Here is a 20,722-nt window from a genome sequence, read left to right on the forward strand (position 1 = left end):
GATGCCCTAGGGCGAAACCCACCTTCAGTGGTGAACTGAGGTTCTAGTAGTTCTTGAGGAGCTTAAGGAGGAGAGAGTTCTGGTGTTATTTCCTCTATGGAATATCCTTTTGGAGAGTGTGGTGGATATATATGTTATTGTCTGAGTTTTCTCTGACTTCCAAACATAGGACTTATTCCCGCGTACGTCGATGCATTTATGTCCAAGTCAAACCGCTAGGCATGATCAGTGGCGGATCTTGACCAAAATATTAGGGGGAGCGGTAAATACTAACAAAAATATTCTAGTCAAAATTCATAAGAGATCCATATAATTTTATTAAAAATTCAAAATAACACTAACACAAAACAAAAATAAAACATGTATGAAATGAGAGATAACAAAATATGGGCTTAACACATTTGTTGGACTTAACACAATGTGGGCTTTTACAGCCATTTCCAAATAATAATCATAAGAGAATTACTTTTTGCACGTCCACTATTACTACTGCTATTTACTCCAGTTTACAACTAGCTGTTTGAGGATCGTGAAAAGAAAAAACAGAAAAAATTAAAAACACACAGCAAGTAGAACTGGGTTATCTTCTATCGTCTTCTTCACCCCCTTCTCTCCATACCTTCAAACCTTAAACAATTCTCAATCAATTTTTTTATCAAGTTTCTCAGTTGATTTGAATATGCAAACAAGGTCAAATCTTTCCCCACTGTCAGGTTCTTCCTTGAGGTAGGGCGCTTCAATTTTTTGTAACCCATTTCCATTATCATCATCTTCTACCCCATGTTTGCTTCTTCCATTCAGCCCAATAATGTTCGATTCCCTTTCATCTTCTACCAAAGGAATCATTGTATTCTTTCTCATCAAAGGCAACCGAAATTCATGAGAGAAGGCACAAGAGTTAAAGGAAGGAATCGAAATTCGAATCGACGCGACATGGATGGATACAGAAATTTGAGATTAACTACCGATAGAGTTTGTGTGGATGATCAAGGAAATGAACCTAAGGGGTGCCGTAACAGAGGAAGAGCACTGCAGTAGCAGCATATATAAAATAAAATAAAAAAGTTGGGGGGAGCCGTGGCTCCCTTCCGCTACCAGGAAGATCCGCCACTGGGCATGATACATACCTCTACCAAACTAGTGTATGGTCGTCACCATCACTTGGGTGAAAATTGGCAACATCCCGTCCAAAGTCACCTAAGGGGCTATGCCCAAAGTTCAACTGATAAAAGTAGAGGGTCACACTCTAAAAATAATATACATACATAAATACAACATGCAAGCACACATGGCATGGTAAATAGAATATCAAGGTAAACATTCCACATACAAAATATAATGATGCACGATGTTGGAACAAAATGTGTTTAACAATGAACCTTAGAGAGTTTTGATGATAACAAGGTATTAAAAATTGTAAATTGGACTAGCTAATATTTGTTCAAGTGTACAAGACCATATTTAAAAAGTTACATCATTTATTGGTTCTGAATGAGCAAATAAAGAGCAAGTGATATCAAGAAAATGAAGCTTAGACGCTTCTGAAGGCAATACGCTCCTGAAGATGGAAAGCGCTCCTGAAGTCTAGCTGCTCCTGAAGATGGAAAGCGCTCCTGGAGTCCAGCTGCTTCTGAAGAGAGAATAGCGCTCCTGAAGAAAAACGCTCCTGAAGACTAGTGCTCCTGAAGACTGGAAGTCCTGAAGTATCACGTCATCATCAGAAGCTACAACATCAGAAGCTGCCTCATCAGAAGTCATTTCACCAGAAGCTGAAGATCAACTAGATTTGCAAAGATTCAAAGATTGAAGAATCAACACTGCAAAAGCTGTCTATTGGATTCGAAAACATAGCAGAAAATTAGTGGAACATTGCAACGGTCATTTCAAAGGTGTTTGAAGGCATGTGCTTGCAATTTTGGACGAAAGCGTTGACATTGTACTTTTGTACGAACTGTACAACCACCTTCTCCACTACTCTGTTTTGTGTCCACACTACAAGACAAGAAAACAGCTCCATAATACGGCTTCGCCTGCAAAGATGTTCCTTTGGATAAGGAACGGATTTCAAATTTGTTCTTCATAGGACAACAACCAAATCAGGCAAAAGATCATTGGTGAAAGATCAAGCTTCAACAACGACTCTTTGATGTGCTGCCAATTTCACAACGTCTCTTTCACACCTCTATATAAAGGAGTGAAGACTTAGAGAATTGGTAATGCTAGAACGCTGAACGAAAGACTCACAACATTTTTACAAGTGCCAAACCTCTGCTGAAATTGTTCTGCATTCACTTAGAATTTCTGTGTCTCAAAGTCATATCTTAGAAATTCTTAAGTCACTGAGTCTGTATCTGATTTGTATTGTGAGCACCTCTGATTGTATATCAAGTGTTCAACCTTAAACAATTTTCTGTGTAATTTTGTTTAGTTAGAAGTCTCTTGCAGTTGTGCTTGAGCAGGGAAATCTCTTGATTGTGTTCTTGAGCAAAGGAAGTATCTTGCTTGTGTGTTTGAGCAAAGGAAGTCTCTTGCTTATGTGCTTGAGCAATTGTAATCAGATATTACTCTTAGTGAAATCTCCTTGGAAGTGCAAGGGGGACTGGACTACTTCCGGATTGTGGAAGGAACCAGTATAATTGCTTTGTGTCGTTCTTCTTCTCTCTCTCTGTTTTATTCCGCTGCATTTAGATTCTGATTACCACTTCAGAAGCTGTCTCACTTAGCTTCTGATCAAGTGTGTTCAGTTTTAGGAGAAACGAAGAATTTTTCAAAACACAATTCAACCCCCCTTCTTGTGTTTTTCTCACCTTCACACGATAAGCCTAAATGCATACTCTACATAAGTGTAATGTAGCTCCAATTAAAAGTCACCAACTATACGAGTGAGACACAACTCCAACTGAACATTACTTGCAAATGATTACGAAATACAATCCACTCCGTAGATGTTCGTAGGCATCTTCTACTAAAAATGCGCAAATCCCTTATTTAACTTACGATGTTGTCTAATGACAAATATGCCTTAGCCTCGATAAAATTGGATTCACGATCACAAAGATCCATTGACGTTGCCGTGTACGATTCGCCCAACAGGTCATCACCATAGGTTTTTTAAAGCTTCAATTGTTAGTTTCAACCAAATGTGCGGTCACACAACAACTTTTTAAAATACAAAATACACAATAAGTCTCAAAGTAGATATCTCTCTGAATTCGAGACTATTATTCACGAGTGTCAAGGTATATTAGATTCTGAATCAAAATATTCTGTTTATAAGGAGACAAACAAATGTTGTTGCCCATTCTCTTGCTACAATAGATAACATTTTGTAAAGTTGCATTTCATACTATATTTTAAATGAAATGACATGAGATTATTTAGCTAGAGAAAAAAATTGTACTTATTCTTTATAAATTATCCACTTTAAACTATCACTCCTACTATCAAATGTGTAAAAATCATTTCATTTAATATCATTCCCTAAATATGTTGAAATGCACATCATAAATTCAAACAAAAAGCATAACATAAAATATTTTCATAATCAATCATGCTTGCACAATAGTCATTGAAACATATTTAGTACTTTCAAAGTAACCACACAACAGTCAGAACATATAAAATTTAGGTTCACAACAAATTCTAAGCCTAATGGACTAACGATACTAAAACTAGCCAGAACTAATAACCAGGGATGTTACACAACCCACTATCACAATACCCTCTTCAATTCAACTATTTTTCCAGCTTTTAAAAATTTCATGGTGAGGTCATTGCAATATGTTAAAATTTCATGGTACATCGAGCTTCATGCGGTGTGGTTTGGTAGGAGAAGGGGACAGTTGATGGTGGAAAGGGAAGCAGAACCGAGAGAATGGGTATGTCAAGGGAGGCTAACATGTGGAGAATGTCGTCAATTTGGGAGGTCATGAGATTTTGGGTTTCGGCAAAAGGGTAAATTGATCGTCAATGAGTTTGCTAATGGCTTCTTACATTTCATCAACGATGACTTTCAAACGGGTAGTTTTCGGGTTATCTTGATGAAAACACCAAAGTGTCAAGAACTGGGTAAATTTGCTATAGTTCAAGGACTAGCAACCTCCTAAGAAGGAGAAAGATAGTGAAAATTTAAATTCTTGCTTGATTTCAAAATGCTAGAATTACTTCAGTATATCAGGAAATGCATGCTACTGTATTTGCAGTAACAAAATTAAAGTAACTAAGATAATAATTTTAAAAATCCATTTTTTGTATCGTGCGTTGAGAGCTAATAGAACTGGTTATTCATTATATGATGCAACCTTCTCGATACTTCAATGGTGTGGCTCTCACATAGATGACATACATAATCTCCTAAGTACATTGGAGTCATGATCTTTCTTTTGGGTCTCTCGTTTGGTATCTCTTGTGCATGACCCAACTCTTTGCTTCAGTCCATGTCCTACCATATTTTAATGGTTGCTCTTTTGGCCCCCTATTTGCTCTTTATCCTGAAAAATAATCTTAAAGAGTTATCTCCTAAAGCCTTTAAAAACACCATATATCGTTCGTGAGTTATCTTCTGAACAATTTGTGCATTTATGAGGGACAAACGAGCAACCATGCATCTCATATTTCCTTCCCATCAACATTATATTGGTTTTGTCGATGTGTTTGAGAGACCAAACCTCGTAAAGGAGAAGCATTGTGACTTCTTGAAGAACTTGGTAAGGCCAACAATCTTTTAGTTCACGACATAATCTTTGAGTTTGATGCAAAAATCAACATGGATTGTACTAATAGTAAGTGGTAACCCAACAAGTCGTCACCACCAACACCACAACGTATTAGCCCTCTCTCACCACAGGTTTTTTTTAAGCTCCAATTGTTAGTTTCAACCAAACATATGGTCACACAACAACTTTTTAAAATACCAAACACACAATAAGTCTTAAAGTAGATCTCTCTCTGAATTTGAGATTATTATTCATAATAAGTGCTACAATATATTAGATTCAAAATCAGATATTGATTATAATTAGACGAGCTAATGTTATTGCCCATTCTCTTGCTCCAATTGCTAACATTTTGTAAAGTTGTACTTCAAATGAAATGACATGACATTATTTAGCTAAGAAAAAAATTATACTTATTCTTTATAAACTATCCACTTTAAACTAAAACTCCTATCAAATGTGTAAATATCATTTCATTTAACATCATTCCACAAACAAGTCTAATCCTATCCTATATAAAATATAAATGACAAATCACCTCTAAATTAATAGATGACACTTGTCAAAATAGAGTCAAAATCATTTCTCAAACAAGTACAACAACTCTATTGTTCTTTTAACCAAATTGTATAAAGTTGTATAAAGTTCCAACAGATAATGAAATCCCCCATGTAAGCTAATATAGTCTATAGATGATGTTCATCAAAATATGTATAACATAATTATACAACAACATATCAATTATTTAATTTAACTATAAAAAAAACTAAGAGAAGAGAAGAAATATAGTACTATTGTCAATATTGTGCATGGAAATTACTATTTGGTATGGCGCGGAAGGTCGAAGAAACATGCAGGACACCTTATCAAACCATTGGAGTTGCAAGTCAAACAAGTCTTAAACCCACTCTTCTCAACAAAAACCCTATGACTTCCATTACATTCATCACAAACCACAAATCTCATGCTTCCACAAAAATCACACACATTTGGTAAAGTTTTCGGTAACAGTTCAATCATCTCCTGCAACTCACCGCTATCATAAATCTTTTTCAAATCATCAACACCGCCTATATACTCACCTCCGATGAACACACACGGCAGAGGAACATTCCGACGACCGAGAATCTGTTGAAGCTCTTCACGAAACCGTTCGTCAACGCAGACATCACGTTCATCGACTGCAGTTGAGAATCGTTTGAGGATTGATCGGACTGTGCGGCAGTCGTTGAATGTGCGGCGGATGACACGGAGGCTGGTGTAGTAGACGACGACTCCGCCGTGGTCGAAGGAGGAGGGGACGGTGATGGTTGAGCGGATGGTGCGGGTGCTGACGGAACGGAGGAGAGAGGGTGAAAAGCTGATACGGCGGAAGAGTGATTGAGGAGTTTTGGGTGAACCGGGTTCAGGTTCCGGTTCAGGTTGGAGGATTGTTCGAATGTCTTTGAAGGAACGGAATGAACCATGTGGATAGGTTCGGGTGGTTAACGTTGGCGTTATGGTTCGAACCGGTTTATCACGTTTATCACCTCGGGATAAACCTAACCATGAAAGCCACATTAGTGAAGAGATTAAGAGAAAAAAAATGAGAGGATTTTTTATTTGTTGAAGAAAAGTTTTGTTACTTTAGCATTGTAATGTGAAGTGAAGAAATTAAAAGGAGTATTTGTGATTTTGTTTATGGGTTATCTTGGTAATAGTCATCTTAATAATTACCATTTTTATAAAATAATAAAAAATTATTAAACAATGTCTTGTTTTATATGATTTTCTTGATTCTTCTTTTTTATTTTTTTTAGTTTAATGTTTTTCCCTTTATTACACCATTTTTGTACTTTCCATATATTATTCCATTCTTTTTATGCAATGAATCTGTTCATCTTTTTTTTCTTCTACAATGACTATAATTGTATATTTTATTAATGGAAAAAAGTTTTAAATTTATATCTAATTATGTATTACTATTATGAAAAGTCAAAGATTTTTTTTGAAGAGGAAAAGTCAAAGATATATATAACTTTTTTATTTTTATTTTGAAATATATATATATATATATATATATATATATATATATATATCACTATTATGCTACTTTATTATATGGGCAAATTACATTAACCTCCCCTGAGGTCTTTTTAAATGACATGGACACCCCCTCTAATTTTATATTAGACACTAACCTCCCTTCAAGTCTCTTAAAAAAGATACTCACCTCCCTTACAACTTAACACCGTTAACTATCTCTGTTTTTTTTTTAACAACCGTTAACTATCTCTGTTAAAACTAAAACATCATCTTCCATCGTTTGTCCCGTGGAATCTGGCTTTAGAGTTGCAAAGATACAATAGCATAACATCAACAACTAAGAGTGTAATTATTATTAATACAGGTCAACAATAATGAGTCAATTGGGAAGAATGACTAAAATCTGTTGTTTTTATTTGGCAACGTCTCTGTTTCAAGATTACATGCTTCTACAATCAGCATTAAGCCTCTGGATCTTTACATGAAAGAATTGGGTTTCTATCCCTTTGTAATAATTCCATTGATCTCTGCATCCGTGCCTAAGGGAGAGACTATCAATATTGGTAAAGATGATGTTTCAGATGTTAAGAAGAGTGGATGCTGCAGTACAGCATAGTTTGAATTGAAAGTTGTATACATTAGAAGAGGAAGATCTTAGTTACAGAGTAAATTCTCATCATTTTGGGATCCATCTGAACTGTTTTGATATTTGATTGATAACTTTATTTTGCCATCGAACTTGCTCCTATTTGTCGCAGGAGTCATTATTTTGTAATTCATTTTCATTTGCTGAGATATAGGATTCGTCTCAATCTCAAGAGTCCATTATTGTTGTTACAAGAAAAAAAAATAGTCAAAAAGAGAAGAAGCATTCTCATGTTTTTTGATGTTAACGGAAGGTGGATTGGGTGTGACAGCAGGGGATGTTACTGCTTTTTGAGAAAATAGAGGGGAGGTAAAGTATATTTACGTAAACCTTAGGGGAGGTTAGTGTAATTTCCCCTTATTATATTAGTTCATAAAATATCTAATCAAACTTTAAAATTAATTTGAAGTGTATGAACTAATTGTTTTTACACATGAATTTACTCAAATTAGTCCATGTAATTTTTTTTATTAGTTCAGAAAATAGCTATACAAACACCTCCCCTCAAAAAAAAAGCTATACAAACACCTATTTCACATGATTTTGTTAGATTCATATATGTAAAAAAAAATTATATTGTCGGTACATATAAATTAATCTTTTAAATTTTTTTATATAGTACTTAGAAATTTTTTGTCATTACTCTTTATAAAATTATCCACTACTGCTGTTCTATTTTATAAGAGAATATGAGTCAACTAAAACTAATGTATTTAATTTGTAATTGGATCAAGTACATTAACTTTTATTGATCCATATGTTTATTATTTTTTTGATCCATCCATTGCTCAAAATAAAAAGGACTAGAGGTAGTATTTGATTAATTTAATTCTTTTTGATTTTGTCTAAGACATGTCAACTAATTGATAAGAGTGATTCACCGCCGTTGTTTATATATTCCATTTTTTATTCTTAAAAAAAAAAAACTAATTGATAAGAGTTTATCTTTGTAATCTCACGAGACATAATTCAAATTTTTATTTCACCAATAATAAAAACATATGATATTAATTATTCAATTTTTATTACTACTACTTTTTTTTTGGTCAAGTAGCCTAAGGGTATTTTTTTTTTGGTAGTGACCGGGATTTGAACCCCGGACCTTGCATAATTTTATGCATTGTCCAACCAACTGAGCTAAGCTCACGAGAACAGTAGCCTAAGGGTATAATTGAAATAACAAAAAAGCCAACCCAAGAAAATCGAAACAAATGGAATAAAATCAATTTTCGGGTTTGGTTTGTGTCTCCTAGTTTAATGGTTTTTTCTTTTTATTTTTTTAATAACTTTTTCACTTAAAGGTGGAATAAAATCAATTTCAATAGCATATTTTATGTTTAAAAGAGATATTGTTTTAATAAAATATGCAAGGTTCGGGGTTCAAACCCCGACCACTACAAAAAAAAAACAAAAAAAAATTTAGAGCTGGCCTATGGAAAAAATAATGTCTTTAAGACTTATTACTTTTGAAGATTATAAAATTGGTAAGAACAGTATGTAAGACCGGGGTTCAAACACAAGATTTTTCATTTATTCACCTTAAATGTTGAATTTTTAACGACAAAAAAAATTGTTTGGTTAAGTATTTGAAAATAAATGAATATAAAAAATACGAATCTGATTTTAGTGAAAAGTAATATTTATGGATGGATTTAAAGAAATAATACTTTTTGTAACTAAAAAAAAAAAAGAAATAATACTTTTTATAATAAGTAGTTTTGTTAATTTTTAATATATATATATATATATATATATATATATATATATATATATATATATATATATATATGAAAGAGAAAATCATTATTAAAATCGATGATAATAATTTTGTGAGAAAAAAACGATGATGCTATTTAACAATTTATAAAAGTTGTTTATATATAAGAGACTTCGTCCTAAGTTATAAGGTCAAATACTTGTCCTCGTGAACTTAGCTCAGTTGGTTTGGACAGTGCATAAAATATGCAAGGTTTGGGGTTCAAACCTCGGCGACTACCAAAAAAATTAGGTCAAATACTTATTTTTTTTGTTCCTAAGTTACAAGGTCAAATACTAATTTTTTGCGGAAACGAGAGTGTAAAATACTTTTTTTTTGGAAAAAGTTAAATTAGTCCATCCAAATTTGCATCGAGGAGAATCAAACCTGAGACTTTGAGGAGGAGCACACTCTCAGATTTCAAACCAACATCAAGCCAAATGGGTTGTGTAAAGTACTTATTATAAGTATAGATAAAGATGTGGTAGCAAATATTATAACGTGGCAGACCAAGTTCAAATCACGGTTGAAAAAAGTATTCTCATTTATTAGTTTATATCTAATGGAGGAAACATATGAGAGAAAAAAAATCATTATTAATCTCGATATCCGATCCAAGAACCGACTAATTCGAGGGGACCAATCCCGCCGCCCATTAAACTCGATATCCGATCCAAGAACCGACTAATTCGAGGGGACCAATCTCGCCGCCCACTTATAGAGGTCCCATTTAAAGGTAGAACAAGGTTCGGTATAGACTTGTAGGTAGAACAAGGTTCGGTATAGACTTGTCAACCAAAATTGACACCAAGGAGAGTCGAACCTGAGACCTTGAGATGATCAAACTCCAAGATCTCAAACCAACCACTAGATGACGTGCATTGTCTTTGTTTCAATTGTTTTGAATGTTATGCACATTAAGCACACATTAATGAATAATTTGTTCTCTCATGTTATTTGTTATCACCAAAATTAGAAATCATTGTTCTTCAAATCAATTTGGTTCTAACAAGTTTGAACATCACATCTTCACCCAAAACCTCAACACATTAGGACTAATTTGGATTAACTAATTTGAACTTATCTACTATCATAGAATTTGTGCGACAATTTGGGAGCCCTTATGAAAGTCATAAGCTACTTTTAGCTTATTTTTATAAGTTTTTCAAGATAGATTATTAAAACGGGGTGCTGTCTACGGTGAGAGACCTCTATAGGTCTCCTACCGGTGGGAGACCCCCACCTTTTTTTTTTTTTTGTAAATCAATTAAAAACCATTGGATGTATTGATGAAAGACATTGAACGGTTGTGATGTATAGGGAATATGGCCCACAAAAATTAATATTTAATCATAAATTTTGATTTTAAAAAGTGAAATGGAAATTGAAATTAAACTTAGGAAAGGGTGTTTTGGGAATTGTTACAAAAAAAATTAAAAACCCGGCAACAGTTTGATAATTTTAAATTTTATTAAACCTCTCTAAAATTAAATTTTATTTTAATACAATCCAAAAAAATTATTTTAATTAAACCATTATAATGCTAGTCCATATAAGATGCACAACGACTGTTTTGGAAATAAAACGAAAACATAAGAGAAATAATAACAATCCAGATGGACAGAAAAGAAATTAAATTAAAATAGGCTTAATTTTGCAGAGGTTTAATTGAATTAAAAATTACCAAACTCCATTATAATGTTTTAGCAATTGTTAAAAAAAAAATTTGAATATAGTGTTTCCAAACCGTGCTGGGTTTTTAAAATTTTTTGTGACAATTCCCAAAACACCCTTTCCTAAGTTTAATTTCAATTTCCATTTCATTTTTTAAAATCAAAATTTATGATTAAATATTAATTTTTGTGGGCCATATTCCCTATACATCACAACCGTTCAATGTCTTTCATCAATACATCCAATGGTTTTTAATTGATTTGCAAAAAAAAAAAAAAAAGGTGGGGGTCTCCCACCGGTAGGAGACCTATAGAGGTCTCTCACCGTAAGCATTTAAACGGCTTATAGTTTATACGAAAACAATTTAACTTCATTTTATCTTTTGTTATAGACATAACTTATATATGAGTGCTTATAAGATAAGGTATACGAGTCTTGGTTAATATGTCTTTCAACATCTATTTTTCATTGAATGTGAAACTTATTTCTAACTCATACTTGACACATCAATATTTTCTCCCCCACACGTAAGACTCTACACGTCCTTGATCCAACATGAGGAACCACTTCCGCTTCCCCACCAAGTCGAACTATACACTGATATCATTGTTGCGACTTACTGGGGAGCCTAAAAAGTGGTATGGTCATCACATTGTTCTAAGAAGAATCACATAAGTGGGTTTGAACACGACATATGCACCCAAAAACGTAAGTTTTTAGATATGAGTTTTTTCACTTATATATTGTTTAACATATATTTTTCTATCTAATATAAGTCTTCTAACTTACACTTGACACATAAACGACGAATTCGAAATTAAGAGAGCCATCATGTTGCCACAATATTAAAATAATAAATGAGTATCCCTACATTTTTTTATAAAAGAATATGACAAGCAATCAATCCTATTCATCATTCAGTTTCTATGGCTTTGGACGCCAGAAGCTCTTCCTACCAACAAGAAATTGATTTTGATAAGATGTCACAGACCAATGAAGTGAATTCAATATTGCACCCAACTTTCTAATTGCTTCCATTGAATCCTGAACCAGGAGATACCCATCTGGTCTCAATATGCGATCTATTTCCACAACCACATCTACAATGTCACATCTGAAAAACATTATTTGCAAACTGTGAGAATCATATAACTCAACGCATATTCATGTTACATGCATATATTAATTAACAAATATGTTCAGTGGCGGAGCTACACCAGGACTGGCGTAGGCCATGGCCTACCCATTTATTCTGTGAAAATACCATAATACCCCTGAGGTAATTTTAACGTTACTACCATATGCCACTAGCCAACTATACCACTTTCACTCCAATTTTTCCTGAAATGGGAAAGAAAAGAAACCTTTCTCTTCTCCCTTGCATCATAACACAACATCAGTACATCACCCACCACCACCCTCACCAACCGCCACCGGTAATCCCACCACCGACACCCACCGCACCGACATCTACTCTCTGCATCAATCTCCAGAATCAAAGTTTCATTGGTCTCAATCTCTCTACAAACCCTAAAAATGTAAGTGTATCTCTGAATTTGATTCTTCATCTGTTAGTAATGATAGTGCTTCAATTTCTTTTTGTTTGTTAATGAATTTGATTTTTGATTTGGTTTTCAATTTCAATTTTTACATAACCCTAATCAAAACAAAAGGGGATTTTTTATTTTTTATTTTTGTAAAGAGTTGCGGCCACCCCATAATTTTTTGTCTGGCTCCGCCACTGAATATGTTCCAAACAATAAAATATTTGGGCAACCATAGTAAGTAAAAATATTATATATATATATATGAATGTTGTGTATCAACTGTTATGTACCTTTGGTTAAAGTTTTTGAAAAGAAAGCTTGAATGAACAAGATCATATGTTCGAGGATAGGTACTCAAAGATTCACACCAATCATGATAAATTCCTATTAATCCCCTGTCAAATATGACAGAAAGAGTATCCGGCATATCAATTGGTACTACATTCATCACCCACAATGGTCGATCGATAAGAGCTGCAGCAAATCTGAAAAACAACATAATTTGTATCAGTTCAAAAAGCACTTATGTTGATGTTGGATAGCGGCAAGCATAATGAAGTTATATATACTTTACCCTCCAAAACCAGCATTCATGTCCATTATATTTCGAACACTTGACCAATTTATAGGAGCTTCAAGATAAATGTCTGAAACTATTCTAGACCAATGTTTAGTATCCTTGTAGAACACAACGCTGGCATCTGGTTCAGAAGATAAGCTAGGAGGTATACTGGTAAGCCTATTAGGCCAAGACATGGGCCATCTCCCCGCGTCATCCACAGGAAGAGGAATAAGGCAACTGCTCAGTTTGGTATACCTTAAAAACATAATCATGCAAATAATTCAATTCAGTATAGATAGCTAGAAATTAAATTAACAGCATTATATAAATAATGTTATAACATTAACATTGCTAGCAGCACCATTTTCTTTTGAGCAATGCATACATGCATAAATTCGATGTAAAATGTACTTTCCTACTCATAATGGTCATGTACATATGAAAAATCCAAAATATCAAGACAGATATATTAAAGCAAATAGTTTGCGCAATTTCATTCCTTTTATTCATGTTAGCAATGCAAAGAAGTAAAAATTTGGTGGAAACATAAAATTAACATAACCGCGACCAAAATACTGGCATATACCATGAGATTTGTTTGCTTTCATTGTTTTTACATATAGGAGGTTTGTTCTGTTTGCGTTTCTCATAGCAGGAGGATGACGTAGGCTTCTGGTATATAACAAGTCCAATTCCAGATGAATCAAGAGTCTTAGCCACAACAGTCCAACACATTTCTTTTGTTACAGTCACCATGGCTGTAGAATATACCAAGACAATAACATTCATGATTAGAAAGAGAGACAAATTAATAATTTTCCTTGCTATAGAGAGTAAATGCCAAATTAGTAAAGGCGTATAAATGCATGAAAGATGAAGAATGAGAGACAAACCATTCCATACTTTCTGATCTCTTTCATCATCGCGATAAACCGGTGTAGCTGACCATGCAAAGAAGCCACCAGGCCTAAGAATCCTATTGAGTTCGAATAACGGCTTCCCACCTAAAGTAATGAAAAAAATTTGTGAACAAGTTCTTTTAAAGATCATACATATAAAATAGAATATGTAAGGCAATAATCATATATATGGTTAGTGACCGATTTAATAACTGATTTGACATTTTCGGTTTCTTAAATCGGTAACTACATGACAGTTTTTTTTGGTAAGTCGAGATACAAGACAAGAAGTAAGTACCATCAGCATCCCAATGCACCCTACATCGTGCACAATGGATCAAATCAAATCCATTATCAGGAAATGTCAATTTTTGTGTTCCAATGACAGAAAGAGTTGCTGGAATTCCTCGTTCCAAAGCAAATTGTATCTGAGCTTCATGCTCATCCTTTGGTGCAAATGACATAGTAATAACATTCCTGTCCAAAAGATATCCTCCAAAGCTAGCAACTCCGCTACCAGCATCAAGCACAACCCTGATATTCTTTCCCCATTGGATTGCTGGTAGTGTCTAACATAAAACAAGAGGCATTCAGAAAATCATAAAACCTCTAAAAACTAGTTATATCAGTTTCATATGAAGATATGCATACCTTCTCTATGAAATTAATATAATGGTTAACTCCTTCTTTGAATTGAGTACCACCTCCGGGAAATACAAGATATTCACCTGATTTCACCACCCAATTTTGCTCCTTCTTGTATTCAACAAGCTTTGGATGAGGTACATTATCATACCAAATCTAGAAACAATCGAGAACGATGAATACATTTTATATATGAAAGACATTATTAATTACGAAAATGTGAAGTAAATGTGCCAATTGTTATTAGAATCAACATGCAAATCGAAGTTACTTTCAATTACTAATGAACAGTTGATAAAATATGATCAAGAGCTACGTAGCACCGACACTTCAGATTAAAAGCATGGCTGGTGTCCGATACATGTCAATGATACACGCGATCATATTAAATTATTTCATTTTTTCAAACTATTGTGTCTCGACTTGTCTAGTATTAGTGTTGTGTCCATTGTCCGTGTCGGTGCTTCATAATATTAAGAGACCTAAACGGTCTTAGCATTAGCATACCCTTACAATTAAGTGATCAATGTATCAAACATGTTTTTCATTACTAAAGACTAAACTTGTGCAAACATGACAGAATAACAAAACATAGAAACCCGAAAGTTTCTTACCAAAGTATCAATCTCACCATGTCCCTGCTCTTAGGCCATGAAACCGGGACTTTATACCCTTTGGGAAGAGGCAACAAACAATGAGGAATAGATTTAGGACAATGTCTTTCCCTATGCTCCATGTGCCTCCTTCTTTTCAAAGCCTTAATAGCCTTAAAATTATCCAAGCATGGTATATAATCTACGGCTAAAACACCTTTACAAAGCTTCCAATCCACCATATTCAGATCAACAGAAACATTATTATCAAAAGCATTTTCCCAATGGAGCAGTGCTGGAGGTGCATCGTGGTCTAGCGGTGCTTCTTGATGATCTTTTGAATCTGTGAGTACTGGAGGCGCATGGTGGTCTAGTTGTTGTTCTTGATGATCTTTTGAATCTGTGAGTATTGGAGGATCATGTTGATCGAATGGTTGCTGCACTTTTACGTCGGGGTAGAAGGCAATTGGATTAGAGGTGGTGAAGTTGATGGTGGTGTTGGCAAAGAGGATGATTGTGACACAAATAAGCAAGGCAAAGAGGGTGAAAATGAATGGAAACTTTCTGTCTTTGTAGAATGTTTCAGCAAAATTTGTCATTCTTGATTTGATACAACTAGAGAAAGAAAGAGAGGTTTGGCTTTTACAAGGAAGAAGTTAGCATGCAGATCAAAGATTGTTTTGTACCTTTTTAGAATTGAAATATTTGGATCTCACTGATCTCATATTTTTCAACACATATATGTTTAGGTAGTTAGAAAAGGGAGGCAGAAGGTTACGCTAATAGGAATTGTTCAAGGCAACACATTTGATACATTTTATTTGACAGCTTTCAATAAACTACTATATATTCTGCATGGCTGCCACTATGTTGCCGGAGCCATAGTCACCCAAAAAAAAAATTATGATTTAGTACATACGTCTATATTATGATCATCTATTAATTAACAACGTGATGAATCATTTCCTCTATAAAAAAAAAAAAAAAAAAAAAACTAAGTGATGAATCACCTTAACAAATCTTGTACTACAATATTACGTTTGCTCCTAATTATGAGTTTGTTTCTATACATATAATCTTCGATCTAAATTAATAAATACGATTTTTCAAGTCTAAATATTTCAATCCCTATAAAATATCTGCTTTTTTGATTTAGTCTATAAATTTTATCAATTCCTTTATAAAAAGGTACACTTACCATCATTATATTTATCCGAGTGAAACTAGATTCGACTCCTTAATGGTTGAAAGCTTGTGGATAGAAAAAATAGTTAGAAGGGTAACCCTCTACTAAAGACAGTCAGTCGGGTTTCCTAATGTTATTTGCAAAGTCAAAGTAACTATTGCATCTTACGCTTTAAGAAAAAATGACGCTTTCCATCCTTACCTTTAAATACATTTCATATGAATCACCCAAAAAATGGTATTACACACTCAATCGCATGAAAATGTTTTTTTTTACTTAGTCCATCACAAAGATATAAAATGGTGGCAAGCATCCATTTTCGGGCATAAATAAAGCAGGTAGAAAACAATGAGATTGCTAGAACCTTGACATTAAGAAAAAGAACTATGCTAGCAACAAGGGAGGGAGAATTGATGGCGGTTTTTATCCACAAACTCCTAAGTTTGGATTGAATACCCTCTTCAAGAAATTCCAAGTTTGTATAATACAACCACAATTAAAAGAGATAAAAAAGAATCCAGTAGAGCAAAATTAGTAAAGCCTTGCTGTACTATCTATGCCTTACTACGAGCACAAGATATTTCTCACTCCGTTATCGCATTACCATTCTCCACATCAACGTCACCCATTCCAGTATCTTCTTCCTCTTCGCTGTCTTCATCGCTATTGACCTCATCATTATCTTCATCCTGAATTGGAGTAATTGGAAATGGGCCATCACCATCAACATCCTGAACACAATGCATTGTCAAACCTCTTTCTCCTCAATAAACACTTGTAATTCTACTCATATATCGACATAAAAGGACTGAAGAGAATCCAAAAGCAGATGGACAAAATTTGAACGCAGATATATAGAAGATAAAGGATAAAGAGAGGATGGCAACACTCACCGCTCTAATTTCCTTCACCAGTGTAAGTTTACCCTTGTGTTTTTCTATTGATTCAGTGCAACAAGCAATGGCATTGCGTAGAACCAATTTTCCTTGCTCCTGTCAAGATTGTAAGTTGTAACAAAATATACAAATTACTTTCAACAGAAGATGGGTTGCCTATAGGACTTTGAAATGAAAATCTACAACCACCCTTGTATAGTGTTATATTCGAAACCATATGTCATGCAGTCCAACAATACGAATATCTAAAAGTCAGTTTATTGACTTCATCTAGAGGAGAAGTCTTACTGTAATACAACTAACGACTTTAATAAAAAATATCAGAAAAGATTATAGTATGACATCGAAATGAATTAAATATGAATTGTTTAAAACAGGAAAAGTAACTTAAAAATAAATTTTCAAGACATCTTTAGGAGCGAGTTTTTAGGACTGTTAAAAAAACTATTTAGACCTGCACTGAACCAAGAAATGAACCGAACCTATCCTTGAAAAACTGAACATTTGAACAGCTCACTACCGAACTGGATTTATGACTACAGCTCACTAGAATGAAATGCTAATGACCACAGTTCAGTTAACATCTCAAACTCAATCTGTTCGCTTGCTCATTCTCACTATCCGTCTAGGACCCAAGAATGGATGATGTGCTCTTGCTTGCTCGCTACAGTTTGGTTCTTGAACTCACAACCATCATCTTAAAACAGTATTTAATAATGAGTTGTGAAAGCTGGTCATTCCAGGTTGGCCACAAGACTTAAACATCATTGCTAGTCATTCCAGGTTATGAAGAATACTTATTGTGGTAAATCGAATTTGTCTTCAAGTGCAGGCACAATGAGATTCTCTTATTATAGGTTTTGTTATCATCAGTAAGTTGGCAGCTTGGCATCAGCCAAGCAAGTCTTCTCAAGAGCAGTTCTAAGTTGTAGTAAGATCCTTAGTATTCATTGATCCTCATAACTTGCTGATATAATTACTGTTATGCCATGTTCTAAATGACAATATGATTTCAGTTGTTTTTCTGCAGAGCGTGGGAAAAAAAGGTAAGTCTAAGAGCTGAGTTGGTGTCATATTTGTTAATCTTGTGAACTAGTTTTTTAACTCTTGAGCAAAGAGTCCCGAATCTGTTGTGATCCCAATTCCCAAATGACCTTAGAAAATTCAAAATATCATTATCATCAATCACCCTATTTATTTAGGTTTGAGTCTATGTATCTGTACTTAAATAGGATAAGTGTTTAGCGTTTTTATCAAGACAGTATTAAATCATTATCAGTCATATCACACCAATAACAATATTTCTTCTCCTTATTTTATCTAAACCCTATGGCTTTAACAAGAACATTCAGAACAAGTTTTTGAATTGGTGAAACAGATTTTGAACTGTTCAAACTGTAAAACATGTTCAGCATAAAAAACAGCTTTGGTTTGCACAGTAGCAGTTTGGCTAATATCATAGATGTTCAGTTCGCATACAGGACGGTTAGGTTTTTACTTTTTCGAGCCAACTGCACCAAACCATAGAATAGTTGGCTTCAGTTTGGGATGAACCAGAACCGGTTCGATTCGATTTTGCCGAACTTTGGCTAGGTTCAGTTTTATTTCTGAATTGAACTTCACCCATGTCTAGTTTCATTTGGTAATTGGTAGTCAACAGGACAACAACAACAACTGCTAACCTAGTTGTAAGATGAAAAAGACCCCACAATCCAATCCAATAAACACAAACGTCACAAGCAAATTCAAACATCTAAAAATCATATAATCTTGATAGCCTCAAAGGCCGATTGTGCACTTAATTCAGTTCCAAAGTAATTATGAAATTGAACTTTAAGTTAATATTGCACCAACCTTGTCAAGGGTCTGAGTGGTAAGCACATAAAGTGGGGGAGCAACAAGTTTAATTTCCACAGGACAGTCATCATTTCCAGCGGCTTCAGCCTTCCGCATTGCCTCCTGCAAAACCAAATGATTATAAAACATGATAAAATCTACATAACAAATAGACACTGAAAAGAAAAGTGGTGACTTTTTTTATCCAAAATATAGAAGAAAAAAGAAAAAGACAAACAGAAATTATTAAGACCTTAATGTGTATAATTCCATCAAATTGAAAACATTTCATTTCAATGTCCGCCCTGATTTTGAATGGCTGAGGGGTCATTCGTCTTCTAATGTTCATCAGTAGAGAATTCTTCACTTCTTCAGACACAGCAGGTACGACCTTGGTCACCTCTTTCCCATCAGGACCAACTTCCTTGATTTCACGCATTAGTGGGCTGAAAACTGTATCAGGATCGGTCACAGCTATTTTGAACGCCTGCATACAATAAAGTTCATGATATAGGTTTGTTTGGATTGACTCATTTAAGTTTATCTACCAGTTTAAACACTAGGGATATCGTTTAGGAGATCTTTTAGAAAAAGTTTATGACATGTCTATAAATTGTTTTCAACTAATTTTCATAAAATCTCTAGGATAACTTGTGAAAACAGCTTTATAGCTTATATGAGAAAAATATTAACTTTTTTATTTCATCTTATGTTTTGGAAATAAAATATATATATAATAGTTATGCCATTTATTCAAATAGGGCCTAACTTACAAAAAGTCAAGGAACAGAGGTTTTGAATAGCGTTTGAGGTCACATAAAATTTTGCGATTTTGTGTAAATTAATATCACAACATCGCATAAACATTATTAAAACATTATTAAAATTATCTATGCTATCATATACTTCCTACGTTCTAAATTATTAGAAACAATATCTACACTACCTATACCTTTTTGTCGCAGCTGTTTTCATGGTAAAAACCGATTTTTAGAACCTTAGGAACCATCAAAGAGTGTTAAAAAAAAAAAAAAAAAAAAAAAAGTTACCTCAAAAGCATGACCGTATTTGCGATACAAAGGCCATCCAGTGTGAACATAAAGATCCTACAAATCCATATCAAATTGAATTAACATAACCAAAACACTATCAATGAAAAAAGAAATAAAAAATAGGGTTTTCTTAATTAATTAGGGTTACCTCTAAATCAAGGTTCAAGGTTTCAGCAACATGACGCATAATAGAGTGCACAAGTTTACTCTTATTATACCTTTCTTCACAAGTTTGAATATCTTCCTCAGAAACCCTACGTTTACTGAGATCGATGTAACCCTTTTCCTTATCAACACGAAGAACCATCACCGGTTCGGTTCGACCAACCTTGATGAGACTGCTAACACTACGAATTCGACGGCGAGAAAGCTCGGAGAACAGAATCATACCCTCGATGTTGTTGTATTCGAGAAGTGAAACGTAAGCACCCATGTCGGCGATGTTCTTGACCTGTATCATCACCGCCGTGTCTACCTCCGGGTACCTTTCCTCGTACATGCGACATTCCAAATTCGGAGTCATCGTCGTGTCGTTAGGGTTTTGATTTGTTTTGGTGAGTGAGTGGTTAGTTTTCTCGGAGCTATATATATGTTTGTGTTGATCTGAAATATTTCAACAAACTATTCTGCATGGGCCCACTATGTTTATGTTGGAAAATGCTTACGTCTCAAATGCAAAGCCACCCAAAA

At 34.2% G+C, this 20,722-nt stretch overlaps 3 protein-coding genes across 3 annotated transcripts; all 3 read right to left on the reverse strand.

Moving 5' to 3' along the window:
• Nucleotides 1–5,385: 5,385 nt before the first annotated feature.
• LOC146939964 (uncharacterized protein At5g39865-like) lies at nucleotides 5,386–6,502 on the reverse strand. The gene has a single exon (XM_085753544.1). The coding sequence runs from the start codon at nucleotides 6,273–6,275 to the stop codon at nucleotides 5,535–5,537; it is 741 nt and encodes a 246-aa protein (XP_085609670.1). The 5' UTR covers nucleotides 6,276–6,502; the 3' UTR covers nucleotides 5,386–5,534.
• Nucleotides 6,503–11,626: 5,124 nt separating this feature from the next.
• Nucleotides 11,627–15,782, reverse strand: LOC146939965 (putative methyltransferase PMT23). The gene is made up of 8 exons (XM_085753545.1): nucleotides 15,101–15,782; nucleotides 14,476–14,625; nucleotides 14,123–14,393; nucleotides 13,819–13,929; nucleotides 13,512–13,683; nucleotides 12,938–13,180; nucleotides 12,654–12,848; nucleotides 11,627–11,930 (listed from the first exon to the last, which is right to left on the reverse strand). Exons 1-8 carry the CDS (start codon nucleotides 15,659–15,661, stop codon nucleotides 11,741–11,743), a joined length of 1,893 nt encoding a protein of 630 aa, XP_085609671.1. The 5' UTR covers nucleotides 15,662–15,782; the 3' UTR covers nucleotides 11,627–11,740.
• Nucleotides 15,783–16,668: 886 nt separating this feature from the next.
• LOC146939966 (eukaryotic translation initiation factor 2 subunit alpha homolog) lies at nucleotides 16,669–20,618 on the reverse strand. Its single transcript, XM_085753546.1, has 6 exons — nucleotides 20,181–20,618; nucleotides 20,030–20,086; nucleotides 19,234–19,467; nucleotides 18,999–19,103; nucleotides 17,142–17,240; nucleotides 16,669–16,979 (listed from the first exon to the last, which is right to left on the reverse strand). The coding sequence occupies exons 1-6, from the start codon at nucleotides 20,553–20,555 to the stop codon at nucleotides 16,833–16,835; spliced, it is 1,017 nt and encodes a 338-aa protein (XP_085609672.1). The 5' UTR covers nucleotides 20,556–20,618; the 3' UTR covers nucleotides 16,669–16,832.
• Nucleotides 20,619–20,722: the final 104 nt, after the last annotated feature.

This window comes from Medicago sativa, chromosome 3, assembly GCF_051527215.1.
Source record: "Medicago sativa cultivar Bolivia chromosome 3, Bolivia_mono, whole genome shotgun sequence".
Classification (NCBI taxonomy): Eukaryota; Viridiplantae; Streptophyta; class Magnoliopsida; order Fabales; family Fabaceae; genus Medicago; species Medicago sativa.